Source organism: Camelus dromedarius, chromosome 12 (genome assembly GCF_036321535.1).
Source record: "Camelus dromedarius isolate mCamDro1 chromosome 12, mCamDro1.pat, whole genome shotgun sequence".
Taxonomy (NCBI): domain Eukaryota; kingdom Metazoa; phylum Chordata; class Mammalia; order Artiodactyla; family Camelidae; genus Camelus; species Camelus dromedarius.
In genome coordinates this window covers 72,474,732-72,500,939 of record NC_087447.1, presented here as the reverse complement: position 1 = coordinate 72,500,939, position 26,208 = coordinate 72,474,732, and the positions used below count along the sequence as shown (strand labels likewise).

The 26,208-nt window shown below is 34.0% G+C and overlaps 1 protein-coding gene across 1 annotated transcript; it reads left to right on the top strand.

Moving 5' to 3' along the window:
- Nucleotides 1-24,679: 24,679 nt before the first annotated feature.
- LOC116148880 (programmed cell death protein 6-like) lies at nucleotides 24,680-25,616 on the top strand. Its single transcript, XM_064491882.1, has one exon. It carries the CDS (start codon nucleotides 24,695-24,697, stop codon nucleotides 25,262-25,264), a length of 570 nt encoding a protein of 189 aa, XP_064347952.1. The 5' UTR covers nucleotides 24,680-24,694; the 3' UTR covers nucleotides 25,265-25,616.
- Nucleotides 25,617-26,208: the final 592 nt, after the last annotated feature.

Below are 26,208 nucleotides of genomic sequence, written 5' to 3'. Positions count from 1 at the left end.
GATTCCTTGTAGTATCTTTAGTTGACCTGAATCGATGTAAGACCATGGAAAAATTAGCCAGATCACACTAAACTTGGAACATTTTATCCATAAAAGAGAAAGCAGAACTTCAACAGAAAGGGAAAAGTAATTTAAGAGATTATAGTTCAGACAACCTGAGTTAATCAGGGTGCTGACATTCCAAATCCATTGTACTTGACATGACTTTGCAGATTCAGTGTTAAAAAAAAAAAAAAAAGAAAAGAAACTTTTTTTGGCTTCTACCACTGCCCTACTTGAAGCTGTAAAACTAAGAGATTTTTCTCAGTAATTTTTTTTCTCATTTTCACACTTTTCCAGCTACCACATCAGTATATATTTAGGTAATCAAAATAGTATATGTTCAACTTCTCTTTTAGGCAATTTTGTTGAGCTTTAAAATAATTTGTGCAAAGAGAGAAAGAGAGAGAAAGAAAGAAAAACAAAATTTGTATAGAAATATCCCACACTCAGACAAGAAACTGCCACAAGATAGAAATGTTCTAAATCCTGTAAAGGGGGAAAACAAACAACAAAATAATGCTTAAATTCAGAAATATTTTAAAATCTACACAAACTCTACAATCTGAAATTAAGATTTTTCCCCCCTAAAATATAGATTATACCTGAAGTACTTGTTAAAATCCAAGTTTCTGAGCATCAGCCTTGTTACTTAAGTAAAATCTCCAAAGGTGAGTCTTGGAAGTTTGCATTTTAAATGTTTCCTATGTAATAATTCAAGCCACTAAAATTTGACAAGCACCCTGTGGAATTCACACACATGAAAACAAACAAATAAACAAAAAAACCCTCTTCCAACAGGAATAATTTTCATGATGTCAGGTTCTAAGTCCCGTTAGACTGATTAGCTTGGTTGAAACAGAGGATCTTTTCATCTTGGCCAGAAAGCCATCTCATTAATGCTGGTGTTGCCTATAACAGCAAGATAAAGAAAGTAACAGTAAAAGCAATCACCCCAATGCAGAAATCTCCTTGAGGACAGAAACTCTGTGGTTCATGGTTGTGTCCTTAGCATAGACTAGGCACATAAATATTTGTCAAATGAGTAGGTGAACATGATCAGAAAATTTGCCTTCACAGCCAAAGGGCAATCAATTGCCTTATTCAAAACACAGCAGTCTTTTTCAGAATGTATGACCAGCTACAATACCTTGAATAATCCAGCTCCTAGGTACGCTGAAGGCAATGGTGTGTGGGGGAGATTAATGGAAAATTACCAGCCAGGAGTGAAAGCAAGCTGTGTTCTTAACCTTCTCCGTGCTTTTTCTTTTTACTATGCAATTGGCACAAGTATTGTTTTCATCACTGCTGCTTGTAGTATTCTTTATGAGCAATTTATTGGTGTACTATTATTCTTTCTGCATCTTTCTATTGTATTTCTTCCCTTTAAACTTTCAGTAATTTTTTTTCAGATGAAACATTTTACTTTATTGCAAAAATGGTAAGCAGATACTTAAAATGATGAGAAAGTTTAAATTTTACCTGCTTATCTTAATGCACTGATTTTAAAGCATTAAATTGGGGGCATAAATTGAGTGCTAGTAAAGGGAAAAATCAATATCTAGAGAACATATGAAGCACTCTAGCAAAGGCTGGTAATATTTGGTGGATGAAAGCAAAGAGTGCTGTGAATAAGAATTTCAAAGTCTGAAGAATGCATACATACTGAAAGATAAAATTTACATAAAAATATTTTTATGAGATAAAAATTCACAATCCAGCAGTAAGACACAATGAAGGTAAATCATTTCACCTATTTATTACAATTTTGCCTTTCTGAAAACTTGGTAAAATAAAATTCATTATCACTTAGATAAAATATTTCTATTTAAAAAATGAGGAATCAAAACATAATGAGTGGTTTTATAGTGGGATAAATTTTGTAATACCAGAAGTGGTACAAAGATTACCTACCATCATTTCTAATTTAAATTTATATATAGCATACATTTCAAATATTACACATTATTTATAAATAAGGCACTCATGTAAATCTAGCGTCACAAATAGCATTAATTAATAAACAATTTATTTGTCCAGAAAAAAATTACCATCTAAATACTAAACATCATGATATAGTCTTTGGAAGGATAAGGATGAAAATATATGCAGTCTTATTGACAAAAAATCTGTAAGAAATACTTTACAAATGTAACACCTACTATTATGTAAATAAAATATGGAAATATAAATACAAAAATTATACACTGACAAAATGGAAAGATAAATGGAAGAAGATTATTGTAGACAATTTCAAAAGCCCTGAGATTTTCAATGAATTATCAACCCAAAATAGCTGGAGTATGGGGGAGAGAGATAATTGTGGAAACCGAACATACACTGTAACTGCTTTGTTGATGAGGTGTGAAAGCTTGAACCATTTTTACTATCCACTTTGTTTCAAACCTGAATTCCCCCATTATCCCAGTAGCATGAACCTTTCCAAGTCTGGGCATACTAGCCAGCAAACTATCATCCTCCTCATACCTTTTGCATGTGAAAGAAAATAACACTCTTGCATTAATAACTTTTCTCCTGAATCTCTCTGCTGAGAAAGTATAAAGCAAGATTATTTTTAATGCCTCAGGGTAAAACAACATCATCAATGATACCTAACTCCAGTTAATTATCAAATCTAAGAACTGGGTTTGTTTCCCAGGCTTGATGGTCCCCTTTAACTTCCGGTTATGGTTGCAATGAAATACCATGACCTATGCTAACTTTTGCTTGTATGAGACAGTCCAGAAATAGACTATCATTTGTGCTGAATGAGACAACTATTTGCAAAGTTAATAAAAACCAAACAGATTTTAGGAGTTTTAAAGTGTTGCACTAATATTTATATTTCACTATTCCATTTTCATGGAATTTTATATATTTGAATTTAGACTATATTTGAAATCTCCATTTCTAAATGAATACCTACATTTAATTTAAATTAATACTTACATTCATAATGGTGGGTGAAACATTGTTTCTGCTGAGAGAGTTTAACTGGAAAACCTTCAGGCATGCAGTTCCAGTTCATGAGATAAAGCATACAGCTAATAACCAGTATAAAGAATTCTTTACAGTTTACAGAGTGCTTGAGCATATATTATTTTATATAATCCTTATATCATTTATGTGAGATTTCATTGTCACCACACACATTTATTTGGAAAGAAATGGAAATCTTCAGATTACTCTTTAAGTTATATAGTGACTAAATTTCAAAACTCTGGCTTGAATTAAATCTTATCACTAATCCATGTGTATTTCACAAAAATAGTGCTCCAGATGACAGAACACATGGATAATGAAGCCAAAATCAAGGGTGACATCACCCCAAAAGGTAATTAGATTTATTTTGATCCAATAATCTATCACTTCATATTAATTAAAAGTCAGCCCTCTTGTAAATGTTTGTAACAGATACCTAAGAGGAATTAGCAAAGAGATTGCAGATATTTCAGGGGAAATCATAATCAGTAGTGGACAAAATAAATCAATCTCATATAATTCTGATGATTCATCAAAATAATTCAAAATGCACACCTATCTATCTAGTCTACCTCTATAGATAGATAAGTATAGAAATATGCAACATCAACGTATGTATAGAAATCTAACTCTGCTTTTTCAACATTAGAGCTATAGTATGCTTTCATTAGTAGAAATATTTTTTTAATTTATTTTTGAAATACTTCAACAAATATCAAAATATTTCTCTGTGTTTTGCTTTCTCCCTCCCTTTGGTTTTACTTTGAATTTTTATTCTGATTTTTAAACTCCCTCTATCTAAGATGAAAACTATCTCCTTATTCTTTAACTGATTAGTTCTCTGTGGTCCTCCAAATCCCATCAATCAGTAAAATGACTTAACAGCAACACATTTTTTTCTTTTAACCAATAGGGATTTGAGATATAAAAAGAGATATGTGGGTTTGCATAATTTCTGCCTAAAACATTGCCAATGATCCATAGTATAGCACAGTGACTTTTATGTAGTAGATATTCAATAAATGTTTGTAGAATTATGGTGGGGAATGTGGGAGAAGGATTCAGTTCATGCAGGAAAAGTGATATTGAGTAGAGTGATTGCTCTGTATATTTATAGATAGTTGGAATCTTCTAGCATATGTGATTCACAGCCCAGACAAATTATCCATTGCTCAAAGAAAAATACAAAACAAAACAAAACAAAATACCTAATCTATGATATCAATTTTCTTCCTTCATTGATAACAAAAAATGAAATAGAGAGGAAGAAATCAGAAGCAATAATGAGAAAGGATTCATTAAACTTCTAAACTTCATGAAAATTTAAAGTTTGAAGAAATGAAGTTTGTACTTAAATGACTCAGAGCATCCGGTTCTGATAACTCTATAACGGCAATTTTCTTTGTAAGTGAATCCCTTCTTATGCATGCTGTCTCAGATTGATCACAGAATCCTTTGAAAGGTTGACTATTATTCTTGTCTGGCTTTAATGAACTTGTATATTAGGATAGAATTTTAGGGACAGAAAACCTTATCCAGTCTGTATGACTTTCTTCATTGAGATCACGTTGAGGACATGATCACAAAATAGTCTCAAAATATGATCACCCAAAGCACATTTTCATGTTGACAAGCCTTCAGATTCTGCTTCACTCTCAGTCAGATTTCCTTCCCTCCCAAACTGCAGGGATTTCATTCAAACAGCCAATAGAGCAACAAACTGTTGGCTCCTGTGGTGGATTGTTTCTAATGCTTAATTCTTTAAAATAAACTAATTCTTCTTTAGTAATTGACTTATTCTTTCTTACAGTCTTTCAAAGCATTTTTTTATGTCTGCTAAGTGCACTGCACTGTGAGAGATGAAATCATCTTAGCTCTATCTTCAGTCTTGTAGGGGATTCAGACAGGTAAACAAATCATTACTCAATATACTGGGATGGGAGGTTTAAGAGAAACAAACACAAAGCACAACAGTGGCATAAAGATAATGGCCTTTTCAGAGAAGGTTATACTTGTGCAGTAAATTTTAGAAAAAGAGTAGACTTAAGAAGGTGTAGAAGTGAGAGGAGAAGTTCTTTCAGCCAGAGGGAATAAAGGGTGAAAAGACAAAATGGTATGAACAAGATAAAGTATTGGGGGAACGGATGTGATTAGAAATATACTACCTTAGGCAAATAAGCATAATGTACTTCGTTCCTCTAGAATTTTGCAGGAGGAGGAAGATAGTAAAGCCAACATGTATCAGTCAGGATCAATAACAGCAAAATTTGAAATAGACAGAAGAAAATATTTGGCAAAATGAAATTTGAGATATGGAAAGTAACAATGAATAGATATTTTTGACCCATAAAAGCACCAAGTGTTAGGTGTAATTTCTCCTGAACAATATCATGAAATTAATTTTGGCATTAATTATAGGCCAAATAAAATTTTGAAGTCATTTTTTTTGTGTATGTGGAGTGAGTTTTAGGAGAGTATAGCCATGAGGCTAGGGAATCACTTTCCCAATTGGGATAAAATCAATCTCATCAGACTCCAAGTCTCTTAAGAATAAAAACTCCTTTTTCTTTTTCTTTTTGCACCAAACTGTACATAAGTACTACTCGCAAAGAATCTACATAATCTACACCTTACTTTTTAAAATTTCAGACCCATTCTGTAAAAAACAGCATTTAATAAGATTATTTTTGTAAGGTATTGATACATATCTCTAAATTTGAAATGTGTCCAGCTTTTCAAAGATCTGGGACAAAATAGTACATATTTATATCATATCAGCAGATACAGTCATGTAGTTAATGTACCAAGGGATCCTGAATATTTTTCAAATACAATTTTTTCAACACTTAAAGACTAAGAGGAATATATCTATCTTGAAGTTTCAGTCAAGAAATAATTGGCGTTCAAAGAAAGGAAGGCATGGATAAGAGTGTAGAATAATGCCCAGCTTTCTCTAAACTTAAGGCCTCAGGTTTGTTTTGTTTGTTTGTTTGTTTGCCTTAGTAACATTGCACAGCACTGCTCTCTCCTACAGCTGCTATCTCCTTACATGGGACAGGTAAGACTTAGGAGTAAGCAATCTGTCACTGCAGAAAGAGAGAGAGCAAGAAAGCCACTCACTAATCTAATGGGTTGGTTCTTATTCCTAAATATCATTACAATATAAACTTCCTTTTTTCAAATTTCCTTCCAACTTTCAAATTAAATAGGGGGAAATAAGTGTCAAATGCCTTTGATATGCTGCCTCAAAAAAAATCTATCCTTGTGGAGATATAAAACATGACCTAGAACCAGTAAATCTGAGTTTCTACTGTGACACTAAAATGCACAAAAAATGTTAGAGTGAAATCAAACAAAGAGAAGAGAACATCGAAAACTGCACAGTAACCATTCATGTTACCTATCGAAACAAGAGCTAATAAGCAAAGGCACAGTGAGAATAAGGACAATTTCAAAATACTTCAAAGCACTCTAGGTAGAACTTCCTAATTTAAAAAGTCTCAAACTAGAGATAATCTAATCCATTAATCATCAATAATCATACAAACCTAACGTGAGAGACCCGTGAAAGGCCAAGACAGTTACTAAGTGTTCAATTAATTGGCCACAGTGTCTTCAAAGTGAAATACATGGGAACAAGTTCTCAGAAAGGAGATGAAAATTAGATATGTCTATTGGTTGGACACACTCAGTGGAAAACAACGTAACCACTATGGAAGGGCTTACTTCTTCTTATCCTTCCTTCCTCTCCTTGCCAACAGATTACAATTCTTGGGAAAAGAAATAACAAACAATACAGAAAAAAGCAAAAGTTGGGACAAACACTGAAGATTGGCATTCTTTCTTTTTATATAACCCTTCACACATATTTTATTTATTATCATATCTTGGCACTCAACCTCCAAAACATACCCTCTATTAGCTCATTTCTCTACTTTTCATAGATTACCACCAACCCAAGTCTTGAAGATCTCTGTCTCCACTGCTTAATAGCCTCCCAACTGGTCTCCTGCTCCTCAGTTCTGCCACCATGACCACCATTTCTTCATTCTCCACCTAATTTCCAAATAATCATTCTGAAATAAAAAAACAGATAGATCAGCCCCTTCATAAAAACACTACAAAGACTTTCCATAGTACTTATTGTATGTATGTATGTATGTATGTATGTATGTATGTATGTATGTATGTATACATTTATGATTTAAATACAGTAAAATATACCGTTTGATGTGCACAGTGTATGGGTTTTGTCAAATACATAGAGTCTTACAGCCACAATTATAGTCAATAAAGAGGGATTTTACAAAATTAAAGTAAATAAAATAAGTTAAGACTAACTGCTCAGCCCCTGCACAGCCTAAGAGGACAACTTTAACTAGGGTTCCCATGCAAATCCTCTAAACAATAGACACATGTCTCAGTGGACCCTTGAATGAAAACAAACAGCCATGTGAGGATTTGGAGGCTTAGCATAAGAAATCAAAACCAAGTGATGACAAATTTTAGGATGTCTGAGATTGAGAAAGGTCAGAGTGAACATAGTACTATGAACACAGAGAAGAGTCATATAAGATGAAGCTTGGAGACCTGGTGGGTGCAGCTCCTGCAGAGATGTCTAGGCACAGTGAAGAGTTTAATTTTTCTCTAATTGTGATAGCAGGAACGGTATGCTTTGATTTGTGCTTTAAATATGCTCTGCTGAACAGAGAATAGATTAAAAAGAAGAGGAGTAGAATCAGATTGATCAGCAGAAATACTGTAGTAGCTCAGGTGACTATCCTGGCATTTTGAGCAGGCATATGTTAAGATGTTGGAAATGTTGAACTGGAGATATATTTTGAGACTTAAGAGATAAGATTTTGGGATTAGATGGGATGATGGAGTGTGGCAGGAAAGAGAACAAAAGTATGAATGGTTGTATAAGTTGCCAAAGCACCTACAGAGGGAATGAAAACATTCTTAGAGATAAATTAAGACCTATTTTAGATTTGTTAAATTTAAAATTCATTTATGACATCTAAGTATTATACAAATGATGATAACATTTAATTATATTACTTTAAAAACATTTTTAAAATTCTCAGCTTAAGTAACAATTTTTGTGGAACTTCTCCATGATGTCTTCAGAGTTAGGTATGCAGGTCTTCTCTGTTCTCATGTTACTCTGTGTTCACCTCTACTATCCCAATTGACAGCAAATATAGACTTTCTTTCACCAGCTTTAAGAGAATTCCTACTCTAGAATGTACTCAATTAATAGATTTTAAATATGTTTTTTCTTTCTTATATTTTGATTTTTTGAATCATATTTCCCACAAAGAAGAACTTTCTGTAACATTTTGAAAATATCAACGTATCAAAAGAAAAGAAAAGACCAGTGTATCAGACCACCACAGTAGATTAAAAGAAACACACACACCAGGGAATAGAAGAGAAACATTGAGAGACAGAGAATTGTATGAGAGACAAATCTCCCTAAATGATATAGTCCAAGTGCTCACAATGCAGATGTTTACCTAATGTCAAGGGGGCTGCCCTGCTTTCAACAACTTCATGATATTTTATTAAATATGTCTCAGAATCTTTTTCTTTATATAATAATTTATTCTCATTTTTTTGCCTTCAGTTTTATACTTTTGACAGTTTAAAAGATGATCCTTTATTCTTTTTATACATTCATGTGACAAAAGTTATTTTTTCATGGCCCTCCTCCTCTGTTCCCATAGAAATTGTTTTCACCTCCCTGGTAGGAGATCTTGCAAGATCTCATCTGAAGTAAATTTTGGATGAATGGTCTTTAATTACCAGTTATTGCTGAGCTGACATATATGTTGTAGATCAAACTATCATTTTTACTGAGGGTACTTTTGATCTTTTCTCTGTTTTATGACCCTAACCAAAGTCACAACTACTTTTTTCAAGGTATATCAGTGAAAGGAAATCCAAGGATTTTCTAATACTGATATTTTCAGCTCAATAACTTTTACTAATAATGTTGATGTAATTAACCTTTCACAAATGGTGGGTATTCAGGCATCCTATTGTATAAGCTATATACATAGAATAATGTTTACTATGGTTATATATTTTTATTAAGACAACATAGTGTTAAGACAAGGCAGTATAATAAATAAAACATTACCTAGCATAGTAAGATGACGTCGTGTTGAAACAATATTTATGACTTATTTTGCTCTTATATAGATACAAAATTATCAAGGAATTCAAGTACCCACATTTCGATCTACCCCTGCATTTTTAAGAACAGCTTAGTCACAGAAAAAGCCAAGTAGCTCCAGAGAGATAAAGTTTACAGAAGTAAGAAGAATAGTCATCTAAAAAGTCTTCATGAATTATTGAATTCAGAAAACAAATACCTCAGCATCTGTTCTCTCAAGATTTTTTTTAAAGTTTTGGGCATTCATGATCTCCTTTATTTGTAAAGCAGTGGCATTAAACTAAAAATACTTATAGGACATTTCAGTTAAAGAGAAGGAGGGATGGCAAAAATATGCAGTCTTATCACCACAATGGACCTAAGAAAGGCAATTTACAGAAAACAGAATATTTACAGTCAACCAAATTGCAATAATACCAAATATACTTTACCCAGGTCAGCAAACTGAGGCAGCAGAGGAAGAGAAGGTGAATGCGAGGAGGAGCTTGCTTGAACTAGTTGGTATGGATACCGCATAGCAAAAAGCATTTCAAACACAGATTGTACATTAAACCCGAAATTAGATACCATGATACAGAAGAGGCATGGCCATTGTCTTCAGGAATTTATAAATTTATTGGGAATAAAGGAAATCATACAATTGAAAACAAACTGATAGCATTACTTACACCTTTTGGTATTTTCATTAAGGCCTCAAATAATAGTACCTTCCCAATTTTTAAATTATTTTTGATTGATTTGATTAAAACCATACAACTTATTTGCCACAAAGGTTAAATCAAAATGGCAAAAGTTTAAGGATAATTTAATATGAGGGAATTTTTGCATAATTTAATATATGTATTACATGATTTCACATATAAAATTTTTGCTTTATTATAAGATATAGATTATTTCCATTATTCAGTTGTTAGATATATTACTATTTAACTGGGTTAAAATAATTTCATCACCTTTAATCTCATCATTAAAATGTAAATCACTATGTCTTTAGTATATTATACTTGGTAATATTTTCATGATTGCTTCAAATTTTAACCCAAGTTTCACATTCTTATTTTTCAAGTGATATATCACATAGTAAATCTGTAGATTCTTGAGCATTAAAATCTCCTTATTTTTGAAGCTGTTTGTTGAACCAGAATTGAATCCATTATTCTTTCATCACATCCAAAGAAATTATTATGACAAGGATATTATGCATGTACTACGCTTTTTTTAAGTGCACACAATAGTGTTAAGAAATTATAACGTTCTCCTGATATACCTCTAGTTCTTTAATGGAAAGGCCAGTTTTTTCACTGATTCATTTATTAAAATACACTCATTTAACAGCTATAATGAGCCAAGCATGAGCTTCTATTATGAATAATAAACAACTGATTGTTCAATAAGAAAGCTTATATTAGAACATATATTAAGCAAATAATTTAATAGCACTTTTCTTAAATTACTATCTATTCTTCAACAATTTCATACAATAAGGCAACCAAAATAAATAACTAACATAAAATTATCAAGGTCAGTATATTGAGGGGCCCATGATTAATTTCTTTATTTTTGTTTCTTTGAAAGATTTAGATTAAATATTATATGACACTGTAGCTGAATTTTTTTGCTCCATGCGTTTGAAAATTCATTTTGGTAGTTAAAATTTAGCGGGCTGCATGTGTTTCTGTTTCTACCAGGGGATACTGTGTAAGCTGCTTATCTTTAAAAAATTCAGTGAGCATTACCTTCAGCAGGGATATTGTGGGACTATAGAGTTGATGGAAGGAGCAATAAATAAAAATAACAGGTATTTTTCATGACATCATGTACTGAACAATAGAAACAGTTCAACCAATGAGAAGTGGGCTCTCAGTCTTGGTGTGGTACCTTAGCAACAAGTCCCAAGTAACACAGACACACACACACACACACACACACAACCTGATGATGCGCCATCGTAAAGAGGGCTCAACCCCTGATACTGTATCCAGGAAAAACACTATTAAAACAATGAAATCTATAGAGGTCAAAATATTGAGGTTGCTTAATCAGATGATGCTGAGTGAACATATTTGACTCCCTAGTTGCCAGGAAGAAAGAAGTAAAGTGGGAACTTGGCAGCACACAAGTCCTAGTCTAGGAAGCACCACTCCTATCACTATTACATTTATCCCCAGCCAAGGCATCCAGCAGGAACGCCATACCCTGGGGACCCGGATGAAATAATTGGGGTATAAGCAGTTAGTTTGCTGATGTGCTATTTTTTCATTCTACCCCCAATAAATATCCTATTCCTCAAAAGTATAGCAAAATCATTGCTTAATTTATTACTCTTAATGATGAGTCAAGGGGAAATGAGAAATGCTGTTAAAATTCCCCCTCCCCTTCCCAGATTGCCCAACTCACTCAAGGGCCATCGTAAATAGAGAATTAGAACAAGTCACTCAAATTCTAACAGCTTAGCTCTGCATGAGCCAGACTTCACCCCCAAACTGTCTAATGTTTAAGCTTGTACTATCTGATGCTGCCTTAACTGAATGTAGCCTAATTTTTTTCTTGTTAGTGTGTTGCTGGAAGATTTACTGGAGGTTGAATTCTCATTGCCAAGATGCTTGGAAGGGGAATAAAGATGGGTAGAAATATATACTACTGCAGCTTTATTAATTCCTTCTCCTTGCAACAATCTAACGTCTAACTGTAAGTGGACAGTAAATGAATTTCCATTTTTTCATAGTCCACAGCTAAAATCATCATAAAGCTTCAGTAAAACCCTGCTCTAGTAAAATCAAAAGATGGCCATGGAGACATTTCCCGACACATTCTGCAATCAGATATAAGAAAGTGCAAGAAAAAGAAGAAATTGTGAACTTATGCTTTCATTTTGCTACTGGAATTAATACATGAAAATGGCTGCCAATGAATATAATACTGTTATCATCAGTAGCTATTAGAAGTTGTTTCTCTCTAAAATAATCTATGGAGGAATTACATTAGCTAGAAGGCATAAAATGAATAGCACAAAGCAATTTGGGAAATTTTTATTAGTGAATTAGGGAAGGATAGAATTTGGAATTAATTATTAAAGAAGAAAACAATATAAAATTCAAAAATAATTAAAACTATGATGATAAGATAAACTTTGCATTTTTCCAGACCCTTGGCTGCTCTTTCTAATTTACACAAAGGCCCAGGCTCTCAGTGCTGACCCAAGCAGAACAGGCATTCACTCATCATACTACTAAGAACTTCCTAATATTTTAACATTCACAGCTTGCAGAATATAATCCATAATACTTACAGACAGGTTATAAATCAATACAGAAAGTTGTTAAATATATTATTGTGAGCTAAAAACATGTTTGAAAACTCACAAAAGCAGAAAGTGACTACAGAGTCCATGTATACATCCGGCCATAAGATTTTTAAACCTGTTTTTAAAACAAATCAAGGATTTCAGAATTGAGTTAAATACATGATTTGTGACCCAAAGGGGTCCAAGAGAGTTCATAGTGAGGGTCTTCAGAACAAAGTTCTTTGCTAGGAAAAAAGTTTGGGAAAACTATTGTTTGAAAACATTATATTGTGAAAATAAAACTGCAAAACCTAGATGCTCGGTTTTAAGAGGCATAAAGCAAAGGAAAAAGAGGTTGGATCATGAATATATGTTTATTGTAAAGAAATATTGCCTGAGTAACATTATATATTTATTCTAGGTTTCAAACTAAAAATGTGCCTACACCATTCAGTCAGATACCAAAGTGAAACCTTGAAAAAATAAAATATTTATATATAAATAAAACTGTCCATAAAGGAATTTAAAGTTTATCCCTGAATCTGCCACTCTAACACTGCACCAGAATGTTGTCAACATGGCATAAATTTACATCTTTGAAAGGAATCATGATTTGAAAAGCACAAGAAATTCTCTGGTAGTAAAACAATACAACACAGATAAGGTTTTTTTGTGGTGTTGTTGTTAATTTTAAGACCTCTAAAACATTTATAGAGAATTTTAAGTTGTGATTCATAATCATTTATTTATTCATTCAATATAATTTATCTAGAATTCTACATGATAGCAATCCAAGAGCTAGAAGATGTATAAAGTTCCTATTCCTCTGAAGTTTGTATTCTAGTTGGGATGAAATTGAAATAAAGAAAAAGATTAATGATTAAGAACATGTCAATTAGTGAGAAGTTACATGAAGAAAGTGAATAAAATTAAATGAGAGAAAGTTACTTGCATATGCTACCTTAGAAATCAGCTAAATGTGCTTTACATGGCAGGGGTGGTATGAGATACACAGCTCCTATACAGAAAGCAAAATTTGATTTGAAATTTTAAGAGCAATTTCAATGAAATATTATATTTGCAGCATTGATATAACTTTTCCAGTTAGCGTTGACTTCAGAGTACAAAAAAAAAAATAAGTTGTTATATAACCCAAACTATAACTGGAACTTTACTAAGAGTCAGAAAACCGGGTTCTAGTTATATACTTATTAATTCATGTCTCAGTGAATTCATTTTTCATTTATTCAATACATATTTATTAAATGCTTACTAAGGGCCAGAAAGTCTTGAATGGAAGCCTTAATACATAGCAATCAGTACTATGTGTAAAGTCTTCATTATGTTTGTCTCCTTCATGGAACTTATAACAATTTAGATTAAGTATGTATTTTAAATCACCTCTTTATTTCCCCTTTCCCCCACTAGAGTGAAATCTCAGAAGATCAAAAACTATGCGATGTTGACCACTGTATAGCTAACACTGTCATGTAGATGCTCTGTAAATATCTACAAAGGTAATAATAAAGGAAGGAGGGAACGAAGTAGAGACAGAAGGAGGGAAGAAGATAAGGCAAGAAAGAGGCAGAGAGGAAGGATGAAAACAAGGAAAGAGAAAAAGGAAGGCAAAGAATGAAGAAGGTGGGGGATGGGGAAGGAGGAGGGACAGAGGGAAATTAACAAGGATTTATTGTCTACTGTTTGTCTAACCCTGTTAGAGTAACTGTTTCTGTGATCAAAACAAATAACAACCATAACAACAACAAACTACCAGTTTAATGCAAGTAAATAGATATTTCAAGAGCAGAATGATTACTGCTATGATGGAGAAAAACACAAATAGAGCCAATAATCCAGTTGAGGAAAGGAATCAGGAATGAGTGTTGAGAGAGGTAATGCTGGAATCTGTTACAACTGTGTGTCTTTAGATAAGCTGTAAGTCTAACATAAGACTTTTTGCTGAAGTTCAGGCAGACATGTCTAACTGCCTACCAGATCTTCACTAGGGGCCATTTGACAATAATATAAATTCAGTGGGTCCAAACTGATTTTCCCGTCCTATTCTCTATATCATGATTTCTTTTGTGAATCATGTGATCATCCACCACATTAATGCCCCTAAAAGCAGAGTGCTTTCCTCTTCTTTATCTACTCTATCCAAGTGGCTCCTAAATCTTAACAGTTTTCCCCCAAAATATGTCACTAGTCCTTTCTCTCCATTCATACTTGCCCTGCCTGCCTTGTTTCAGATCCACCTTGGTTTTTTGCTAATTACATCGGCTACTTAACTAGGACTGCTTATCCCTGTACTTGGAGATTTCATTCTACAGTATAGATGAAATTAAGAAAACCCAGATATAATCGTGTCATCTCCTTGATTAAAACACTTTAGTGACCCTCCTTTAGTAAAGACAAACTTAGCATAAATGAATTTGGACCTCAGGATTTGGTCCATAAATACTTCCCCTACCTCATGTTCCCTGTGCTCCATTCACACACAAATGCTTGAATTTCCCAAATGCATCCTCTTTTTCTCCTCTCCGTAATCTTGCATATGGTTTTTATTCTTCCTGAAGTGTCTACACCCCTTTGTGTATATAACTAATTCCTTCTCATCCTTCACTTTTACCAAACTCTTCCTGGATAGTATTACTCACTCTTAGCATCCATGTTTACTTCATAGAGCTTTTAGCACAATGCTATGTAGTAGGTGCTTCATTTTGTCTTCTCTATTTAATTTTGAGCTCCTGGAGAGCAAAAGGTCTTGTCTGATTCATTTATAACAATGAGTGGTAAATGATTAACTCCTGACAAATACTGAGTAAATCAATGTACAAAGTAACTAATAAATAAGCCATCAAAATTAGTTTATTATCTCATCCATAACATGTTTTCAGTGGACAAGTTTATTCTAAGTTACTCTCCAACGATAAAACTTCTTATGTTTGTGTGTAACTGAAGCATTATGCTGTACACCAGAAATTGACACAATATTGTAAACTGACTATACTTCAATTAAAAAAACATAAAAAAGGAAAAATAATATTCCAGAATCTTACATCTTATTCTAAGAGGGATTTCATTCTTATTGTTTCCACACAGAACATGTATGCATGCACTAACACCTGCCTATGGCCTTACTATTCAGGATATTTAGTCTTCTTATTAAGAGAAATCGGGATTAAATAAGAAATATAAAATTGTACTGTTGATGCAAATTAGCATACCAATGAATGGTTACATCTGGTTAGTAGAACTTTTAAAATTCCAGTATCTATGAATAAAGCATTTTAAACTATACTGAGTTTTCTTCTCATCATTTTCTTTTCTTAAGGGAATTCAAAATTCATTCTAAATTACTCCAGGTGTAAGTTTTAAAGAAGTAAATACTACACATCATTTACCACTGGGGACAAACACACAAACACACACACACACACACACAAACATACACATCTTAAAAATTTGGAGATCAGCAATGAAATGGAAATTTAGTTAAGGTGGATTTTCAGAAAATATTGAATGCTAGGCTAGCATCAGCAAGAAAAATAATCAGTAAAAATTAGCATCTTCTTTAAAAGGAAAAAATGCAAGACAGAGTCCTAAGTATGAAACAACAGCAACATCAAAAATAACAACATAATACTTGGACTGAGTTTAAATCTATTCATGCACTCCAAATCTTGATTAATTCAAAAACAATAAAAATGACTCAGGAGATGCCATTGACACAATAAGCTAGAACCAAATATTGAGTAAGACAGACTATCCTATTAGCAAACATACTCAAGGAGAACAAAATAAACAATATTTTGTAATATAAATGGCAATTATGAGAGGAGAAAATACTCAGACAGTGTGTACCAAACAGATGCATCTTTATGAAGGGAAATATGAGACATCCCCACACCACTAATATCGCCTCCTCCCTTGGTGCCCCAAGGTTGAATCTGTAAGGACGCTGATGGGAAGAAGAAGTCAATTGCATAGTTAAAACCTTCAGTACTTCCGTATTTTTGTTTAGCCTTGTAACTTTCTTAGTAACACTTGATAGACTATATTAGAAACATTTTCTAAATGCTAAGACTTGTATCATACTGAAGTGAACTTACTCATTTTCTTATCGTTCTCTATCCTATGCAACATTAAGTTTCTTGAGAATAGAGTGTCCTTTTTTTACAGCATCTTTAAATGCCTAGCATTGTGCAAATACAGAATAGGTGTTCATGATCTTCTGTTCCTGTTGAATAAAGTATCAGTGCCTTCTAATCAAAGACCAGCAGTAACACACTCATGGCTAAACGAGTTATTTTTATGATTCATGGCAGCCAGGAAAAACACTCATCAAAAGGAGCAACAGGGCATCTCAAAAGAGAGTGTTAGAAAGAATTTATCATAGGATTTGGCCCTGTCATAGGTAACTCTGAGGCTCATCAAACACCTTAGGAGGAGTCTACTCATTCAAAAATATGGTACATTTCTTGAAAGTTAGAATAATAAAGAAGAGATCAAAATTTTATCATTTTTATTATGAATAACAAAAAAAATGCAAATTTTTCAAGTTCTTTTTTCTACTACTAAATTCTAAGAAATTTTAACCAGGAAAACTTTAATGGATAACTTCAAGTTCCATCTGTGCCCATGAGAAAAATTTTACAACTAATGTGGTAGGAATGTCCATTTTGCTATTTCTATGATAATTCTTGATATGAGTATAATATTAAATAAAAATAAATGAAGAATTCTTAAACTAAGTAATGTACCCTCAATGAACAACCTTACAATCTAACTTTACATAAGAAAGAAGAGTAGAAGTCTTACTTTCTAAGCTGGGGAGTTGACTAACAGACCATTTGTAGCATTGGTTTTGGATGGAGTGATTCTGTATAAGTGACTGAAGGAAAGATAAGTTTAAGTTTGCCATATCAACAGGTGCTAGTGCTGACATGCTAATAAGATTGGAAAATGCCAGCAGCTTTGTGGTTCAACAAGAAATAATATTTCAACTTAAAATAAAAAGTGTTTGAAGACATCTGCAAATATACCTAGAACAGTCCTTAAGAAGGCCATTTAAATCCAATCTAGCCCTTGAGTTGTAGTTGCTTGAAAACCTAGATTCCCAAACTATAGATTATATTATAGATGCTGTTTTTTCCCAGAGATTCACTTGGCTGGACTCTTGTTCCAAGAATGCATTACCAATTTCTCTCTAACTTGGTTAGAAAGAAACCTGACAAATGCCACTGTGGAGCATCCAATTTCAAGGAGCATGATCTGCAGTGTAACATTTATGTGCTCTATTACTTAGCAGAAATCATTTTTCTTTTGGTAATGATCTCCTAAAAACAATCAATGACAGTATGAAAATAATTATTGCTGAAACTTATTTTCAACAGTAGTTAGAAATTGGAGCCAATTATCTACAGGACTAGACTTCGAGGAAGCCTAAAGCCTGGAATAACAAAGAAATGATGCACCTGGGAAACTGACCTTCGATTCACCTAGTCCCACAACAAATGCCTAGGCATACACTTAAATTGTTAGCGGTTATGTGCCTTTCATTGGCAACCAGGGTACCGCTTGAATCTCAGACTTATCACATCCCCATAGAAAACAGCAAAGCATGGCTCTGCAAAAGGGGCAGTGGACTACTCACTCTGCTCAGGGGTGGCACTGGGTACTGTTGTAGGGATCTGAAGTCAGAGAAGCTTGTCCTTTTGACTGTGACTACTGTTGTTTTCCTGGCTTTGCATAGCAACTTTGTGTATATTAAAGGGCCTTTGTCATTTGAGTCTTTGGCCAACTTCCTTTCACCATCCTCAGGCTGGAAGCCCTGCAGACTGATGCCTAAAGTAAATTTAGCACAAGGCATCACATTCTGGTTTACCGACCTGTGGAGATATTCTTTTTAAAGATGGAAGGATAGGATCCCAGAAAAAACAAACAGGTTCAGAATTTAACCCTTCTTGTGCCAGACAACAAACGCTGTGTAGCTGGAGAACTGGGAAGAACAGTTGTCAAAGCGTGCTCTCCTCCCTTTTGACTCAAGGCTCTGTGGCACTTTGGCCAACTGGTTAAAAACAAACAAAAACAAAACACTAGAATCTGAAGTGAGCAAAACATGTAAAAAAATATATGATTTCACTGTGGCTTCTATTGCCTCAATACAAGAGGCCCCTAAAGTTTTACAAAAGAAGAAACAGAAAGCCACCAGATTAGGTGTCTGGCTGGCAAGGAAGCAGATACTAAAACTGTGGTCCCTGTGGCTGGAAGGAAGGCGGCTGTCTATAATGGTGCTGCTGTTAATGGCCGAGGTCCTGTGGGCCTTGCAAGCCCCAGCCTGGCAGGCAGCAACTTTCCAAGCACGCTTTTGCAAACTGTTGAGGTATTAGATATAGGAAAGGGTGAAAAAGGAGCTGAGAAGTGCTCTTCCTTATACTGATGCAATTCTAACTAACTACAGGGGGAAAAAAGAGGATGAGGAGATCAGATCACATGAAAGAGATAAAATAAGTTAAAGTATTGGTATCACCCTTGGTTGTGAGTAACTCTGTTCTAAGATGTGTGAGTTGATCTCTCTGCTCTTACAGACAGGCTGAAATGAGATCAGTGACCTTGGAGCATTGTGATTTGTGCAAGCTAACTGGGTTACAAATAATGGTATTCAGAAGACTGAGTATTAGAAATAATTTTCTAATTAGAACAGGTGGCCTCCAAGTGCAAAAGTAAAAGCACTTAATTGAGACAGGAAACTTTAATTGGTAAGAGTAGACAAAGCTATTTCATTTTGAAACTTCTGATTAAAATATGGTGCATAATATGTATGGGATCTGGCCAGGAAGGAGGAGTTTTTTGACTGGCATTGTTGCCATTCTGAGTACTGTATTTTGTTACTGTCCAGAACCATCCCACACATTAGAGGAAGATTAAGATCTCTGCCCCTGCTCACCAAAAAAACACTTCATCTTAGAGTCTACAATCATTGAGCAAAAGCACTTCCACATAATTGGGGGGGGGAAGGCTAGAGGTGTGCTCCTTAATGTAAATTTAGTAAATGCACACTGACAAATTTTGATTTGTCCAAGATTCCTAGTATTAGTACAAGACCTAGAGTTACTATGGTCTTGTGACCATGCTGATATCTACTCTGACATAATTTTGCTCAGAGGGACATGACTTCTCTGGGCTGAAGCTAAATGAAGTAAGGGAGCAGGGATGGGGAGTAGGGGAGGAAGGATTCACAGTGCATCTGAATCCTTTCCTGGGTGACAAGTCTTAATTTTGAACATTTTTTCCTGTTTTTATAGATTTTAAAAATTATGGTTTAAAACTACTATCTTTACGGTGGGAAGGGTCAATCTGGGTAAATACATATTCCTTCCTTCAATATTAGATGGTTCAAATTTAGGTAAAATGCCTCAAAAATGAGACTAACCAAGTGGGAGCTGACAAAAGTAAGCATCTTTCTGTAGACCCCAGGTGAAAAGAGCTCAACTGTGACAGGAGAGAAGACACAGGCTTGCTGCAAACGCTGAGCCCTTGGAGGGGGTCTGCAGCTGAGGCACATTCTAATGCAGCTCAAGTGTGCCTTCTACACAAGGAGCTCATGCATTTGATGGAGGTGACTCCATCTTCACTGCTACAGCTACACAAATGTTCTGGTATAGTAAGTTTCCTGTGAGAGAGCAGATAGTAATTTGGTACGTGAAACAAAAACTTTGGTATTATAAGCCATCAGGCAGCTAGTGAATCTGAAGTAGCTAATCCATGGGAGGATTTTGTCAGCAAACACTCATGGTAATCCCATGCAGTTACCCAGTCCACACCAAGGGCAAAATAAGACAACAAATAACTTGAAATTTGACAAAATCATAACTACCTTTTCTCCACCATCTTACCCAGATAAAGTGATTTTGTGTTCCTTTTCTGTTGAAGTCATGCAACTGGCCCTGACACAATGCAAAATCAAGCATGCAGAGATAGTATGCCTTAATTCATGCAAAATATTGAACATTTGCAATTGGTCTTCCCATAGAAATAATTTACTGAATATGTTATTTTTATGTCTATACTAAAACCTTTGGAAATGAGTCTAAAGTGACATAAAATTCCATATAAAATCATTGACAGATATGTAAATGTAGCATAAACATAAATATGAGACAAATTTATTAGTGTCCTTTATGAATTAAATCTTATGAAACATCCCAGTATTGTAAAAATGTGGATTTAAGTCATTATTCCACTTAAACTTTGGAGTACTATTTTTTAAATCTTTGATGTTCCTAGATATTAATATAATTGTTCTTTCTAAAATTCTAATTTTTTTAGTTAGACAAAGACAAGAAATATATTTATACTGTTAAAGGAGCTTAGCAATTTGGGTTCAACATTAAGGATACCTGTGATAAAAAACTGAGTAATGAAACATGAAGATGAAAATAAAAAGAGATAAAGGAGTTTTAGGCTCAGCTTCAGTTCTTTTACTAGTCTATATTGTTCCTTTTTCTGGCTTTCACTTATTAACTATAGATGATTCTAATTGAGATACTAAATATTATGTATTTAGCAGTGTTAAATAAATTGAAAATTATTAATGTGAATACATAATCTTTTGGAAAAAGTCATTTTCCTGCTCTGTCACCTTAGGACTTGTTACTCTGTGCCACTCTGCTTCTTCTTTTCAACCATAATTGAGTAGTTCAGGCACTTAATGTATTAATACTGCTTATAATTTGTTTAATTTCCTATTTATTATGTATCTATGTATGGAATACATACACACATGCATATATGGCATACATATCTTGGACTGCAAAATTCAATTGTAACTGTTAAGACATCAGTTTTTCCAAATTTGATCTGCAAATTCAACACAATCTCAATAAAAATTTCAGCAAGCTCTTTGAAGATATCAACAAAATCATCTCAAAGTTTATATGAAAGGCAGAAGATCTAGAATAGCCAATGCAATACTAAATAAGAAGAATTAAGCTGAAAACTCACATTACTCAATTCCAATACTTATTCTAAAGCTACAGTAATCAAGACAACCATATCCTGGCAAAAGCCGAGACACACATATCAGTGTAATAGAATATATAACCCATAAAGAGGTTCTCACAAGTTTGGTAAACTGGTCTTTTACAAAGGCACAAGGGCAACTATAAAAGATAGTCCTTTCAACAAATGGTGCTGAATAAATGGATTTCTTATGCAAAAATATAAATCAACTCACAAATCTTAAACTTTTCATAAAAAGTTAATTCAAAATTAATCACAGTCCTATTTGGAAACACAAAATAATAAAGTTCTCAGAAGATAACATAGGAGAAAATCCAAATGACCTTGCCTTTGATGACTCTTAGACCCAATACCAAAAGCACAATCCATGAATGAAAATCATATTAAGTTGTACCACATTAAAATTTAAAACTTGTGCTCTGTGAAAGATTCTGTTAGAAATGAGAACACAAGTCAAAGGCTGGGAGAAAATATTTGCAAAACACATATATTATAAAGGATTTGTATCAGAATATAAAAAGAACACTTAAATTTCAAAAATAAGAAGTAATCTAATTAAAAACCTGAACAATAAAACCAAAAAAGACTCATCAAAAAATGTATGGATGGTGAATAAGCATATAAAAAGATGTTCAACATCATTTATCATTATGGAACTGGAAATTAAAACAACAGTGAGTACACATCTATTATGAATGGCTTAAATTCTAAAAACTAACAATACCAATTGTTGGTGAGAATATGGATCAACAGTAATTCTCACTCATTGCTGGTAGGAGTGCAAAACTACAGCAACTTTGGAAGATAATTTAGCATTTTGTTACAAAGCTAAAAATAATCTTAGCATATGATCCAGCAACTGTGCTAACAGGTATTTGCTTAACTGATTTGAAAATTTATGTCCACATAAAAACCTCCATGGGTATCTTCACAGCAGCTTTATTCAAAATCACTAAAATGTGGAAGCTTAAGATGTCATTCAATAGATGAATGAATAAACAAACTAAGGAACATCTATACATATACACAATAGAGTATCGTTCAACCATAATAATACATGAACTATCAAACTACAAAAAAAATTAATGAGTCTTAAATACATGTGGCCAAATGAAAGAAGCCCATCTGAAAAAGCTACAAACTATATGATTACCAATTATAGAACTTAGAAAAGAAAACTATAGTGATGGTAAAAATTTAGCAGTTTCCAGGGCTTGAGAGCCAGAGGGTAGGGCTGAGTAGGTATCATTTAGGAAGTCAGAAGAATCCCAGGATGGAATGCAAAATGTAACAAAGCAATAGAACTCTATTAAAAATACACAAAATAACCAGAGCTCTTGAATAAGTGGCTCATTTTAAAATTGGGGAAGGAAATAAGTGAGATGAGTTTAGAACATGTTGTAGTGTCAGAAAGTAAGGAAGTGCTCAAAAAAGAAAAATACACAATGAAAAAGGTATGCCAAAGAGACACAGGAGCCAATTTAAAGAGCTCCAAGTTGCCGAACCTGGAACAATTTCAGCAACAAAATAAACAAATAAATAAATAGCATTGGATTTATAACCAAAAGTATGAACTAAATATCATCCGTGAGTCCATTCTGATTAAATAAATTATTAAATACATGAAAAATACATAAATAAATAAGGAAGAATAAACAAATCTACCCACAGGAGAATATCAATTTATGTCAATACTGCTCTCAAAGAGATGGGGCATCAACTCTTCACTGCTTAAGTGTGGCATGCACGGAGTGATTCCTTCCAAAATATGCAATATAGAAGGAGGGGGGAAAAGAGTAATTTTACAGTCCAGAAACCTATTATCAAGGTCCTCATAAAAAATGATGTCATGTTAATAGTATGTACCTTTGATATAATCTGATGAAAATGGTGCTTTATTTCTGTGATCTTTCCACCAAAACCTATATCCCCAGTCTAATCACAAGAAAATAGACAAAATATCAGTTAAGGGGTATTCTACAAAATATCTGATTTGTACCCCTCCAAATTGTCAGGATCATTAGCAACAAAGGCAGTCTGAGAAAATGAAATAGCCAAGGGGAGCCTAAGGGAGTAAGGGGGACAGAATGACGCGATGTAATCTGGTATCCTTGCTAGAATGACAAACATAAAAGGGATGTGCATTTGGTAAAAACTAAGAAAATCTTAATGAAATGTGGACTTAATAATGATGCATCAATATTGTTTTCTTAATTGGAACAAATGTATCATATTAATGTAATATCCTAAGTAATATGGAGAATCGCTATGGTTTCTGTGTAATTTTACCAAAAATCTAGAACTGTTCTAAAAATTAAAGGTTTATCTTAAATTAGAATAGATTGGTTTTTTAAAAAGCTACTTTTATTGTTCCTTGAAACATTTTCCAGACACTGTTAATGTATATGATAAGTAATAGCATTCTGAACTATGTAGAATCCTAGAAATACTGCAGAGTATATAAGCTTTATTCATTTGACAATGAATATGGAGCATAATGAATGGAATGGAAGGAGGGGTGCAATAAAGACAGTTACTTATTTCATGGTAAATTTTTAATTGTGTCTACATCACTGTCACTCCATCCACTCACCTAATGATTATAACATTCCTTCATTTTACTGGTGGTGTGGTTCCAAACCTAACATAGCAGCTAGCACTATACTAGGCATTAATTAAAATAATGTTTTAAATTAATGTAATTTCCTTGCTTGCAATACAGTGGGCTTCCACTTCCAGCCGTATGGTAGACTAAATATTCTGAAATGCCCTTAGGCACTGCAAAATACACAAATGTTATTTCTGTATATATAACAGAATACTAAACAGTTTAGAAAGTCCAGCCCAAATCTTATTTTATGTAATCCAGACTGTGTAAAACTCATCACTTTTCATCTTTCAAACTTTAAAGATACTAGCTTATAAACAATTTGTAAGAAGACATAAATATTGATTAAAACAATAGTTCAATTCTTTGAATTGTTGGTTGTATAACAAAGGTTATTAAGTCTGTTGTATAGATTTTTTTTGCTTTCATAACATTCATTTAAACAAATTGATCATGTTGCTTTTTCTACAGAGCTGCCAAATATGTGAAACAACACTCCAAAGAAACTGCATTAAAATTTTAAACAGGGGAGCCGCCCGCGTCCAGCCGGAGTCTCAGCCCAGCCGCGCCACGGCCCATGGCCGCCTACCCATACCGCCCGGGCCGCGGGGCCGGCCCCGCCGCGGGCACCGCGCTGCCGGACCAGAGCTTCCTGTGGAACGTCTTCCGGAGGGTTGACAAAGACAGGAGCGGCGTGATATCGGACAACGAGTTTCAACAAGCGCTGTCGAATGGCACGTGGACTCCGTTTAAGCCAGTGACTGTCTGGTCGATCATCTCCATGTTTGACCGGGAGAACAAGGCCGGCGTGAGCTTCAGCGAGTTCACAGGCATCTGGAAGTACATCGCGAACTGGCAGCACGGCTTCCGCACCTACGACAGGGACAACTCGGGCATGATCGACAGGAACGAGCTCAAGCAAGCCCCCTCAGGTTTTGGGTACCGGCTCTCCGACCAGTTTCACGACATCCTCATTTGCAAGTTCGACAGACAAGGACGAGGTCAGATTGCCTTTGACGACTTCATCCAGGGCTGCATCGTCTTGCAGAGGCTGACAGATATATTCAGACGCTACGACACGGACCAGGATGGTTGGATTCAGGTGTCGTATGAACAGTACCTCTCCATGGTCTTCAGCATCGTATGACATGGGCCTTCTGCAAGTACCAACATGGCTTACGGATAAAAGAGACTGAAAATGCCAAATCTCTTATTTTAACAAAACGAACACGGATGCAGTTAGATACTGTTCCTGTTTTAGGTTTTGTATAATGAATATTTGGGGACCCAAATGTACATATGTGGATAAGCTGGTTAATGTTTCACAACCGTAACAATAGTCGTGTCAGATGTAGACATTTGATTTGAGACTTCACCTGTGCCATGAGGTGAGATGTAATGATGTTTCACATCTTCTGCATGCACAGAACTCATCATGTGCTTTTCTAGATAGCTCCCATTCTAGAGTGAAGACACCTTATTAGCCAATAGGAATTTTAAATAATATGGAACTTGCACAGAAGGCTGCTACCATGCCTTACTTTTTAAAGAGGTTTACTCTATTCACTTGCATTTGCAGCACAAGCAATAAAGCACACAGGCCCTTGTCAGAAAAAAAAATTTTTTTAAACAGAATTTTACTGGGTTAATTTTTTTTTTCCAGTACACTTGCTTAGAGCCTAATGCTACAAATAATATTTTCAAATGTCAGATACAATTTCTTTCTTTTATGAAAGTGTGTTGGCTAGGTTAAATTATTAACTAATCTTCCCACAGAGCACAATGATTATGAAAAATTATATATAGAAAAATGTGTTTACATGTTGAATTTAATATACAATCAAATACTTTATTTCTATATATTTAAATATGTATTAATCAAATTAAGAAGTAGAAAATGTTTAATGGCATTTAAAAATAATTATGGTTGTACAAAAATGTACCTATAGCAAAAATATGTTTTTCTCAAGATTATAGTTATTTTTTAATATTGGAAATGTTGGAAAAAGTACTGTCACAATCTATTTACTATTGTATTATATTATAAGAAGGGTTAGGTTTGACAAAATATTTTCTTAAATTATAAACATT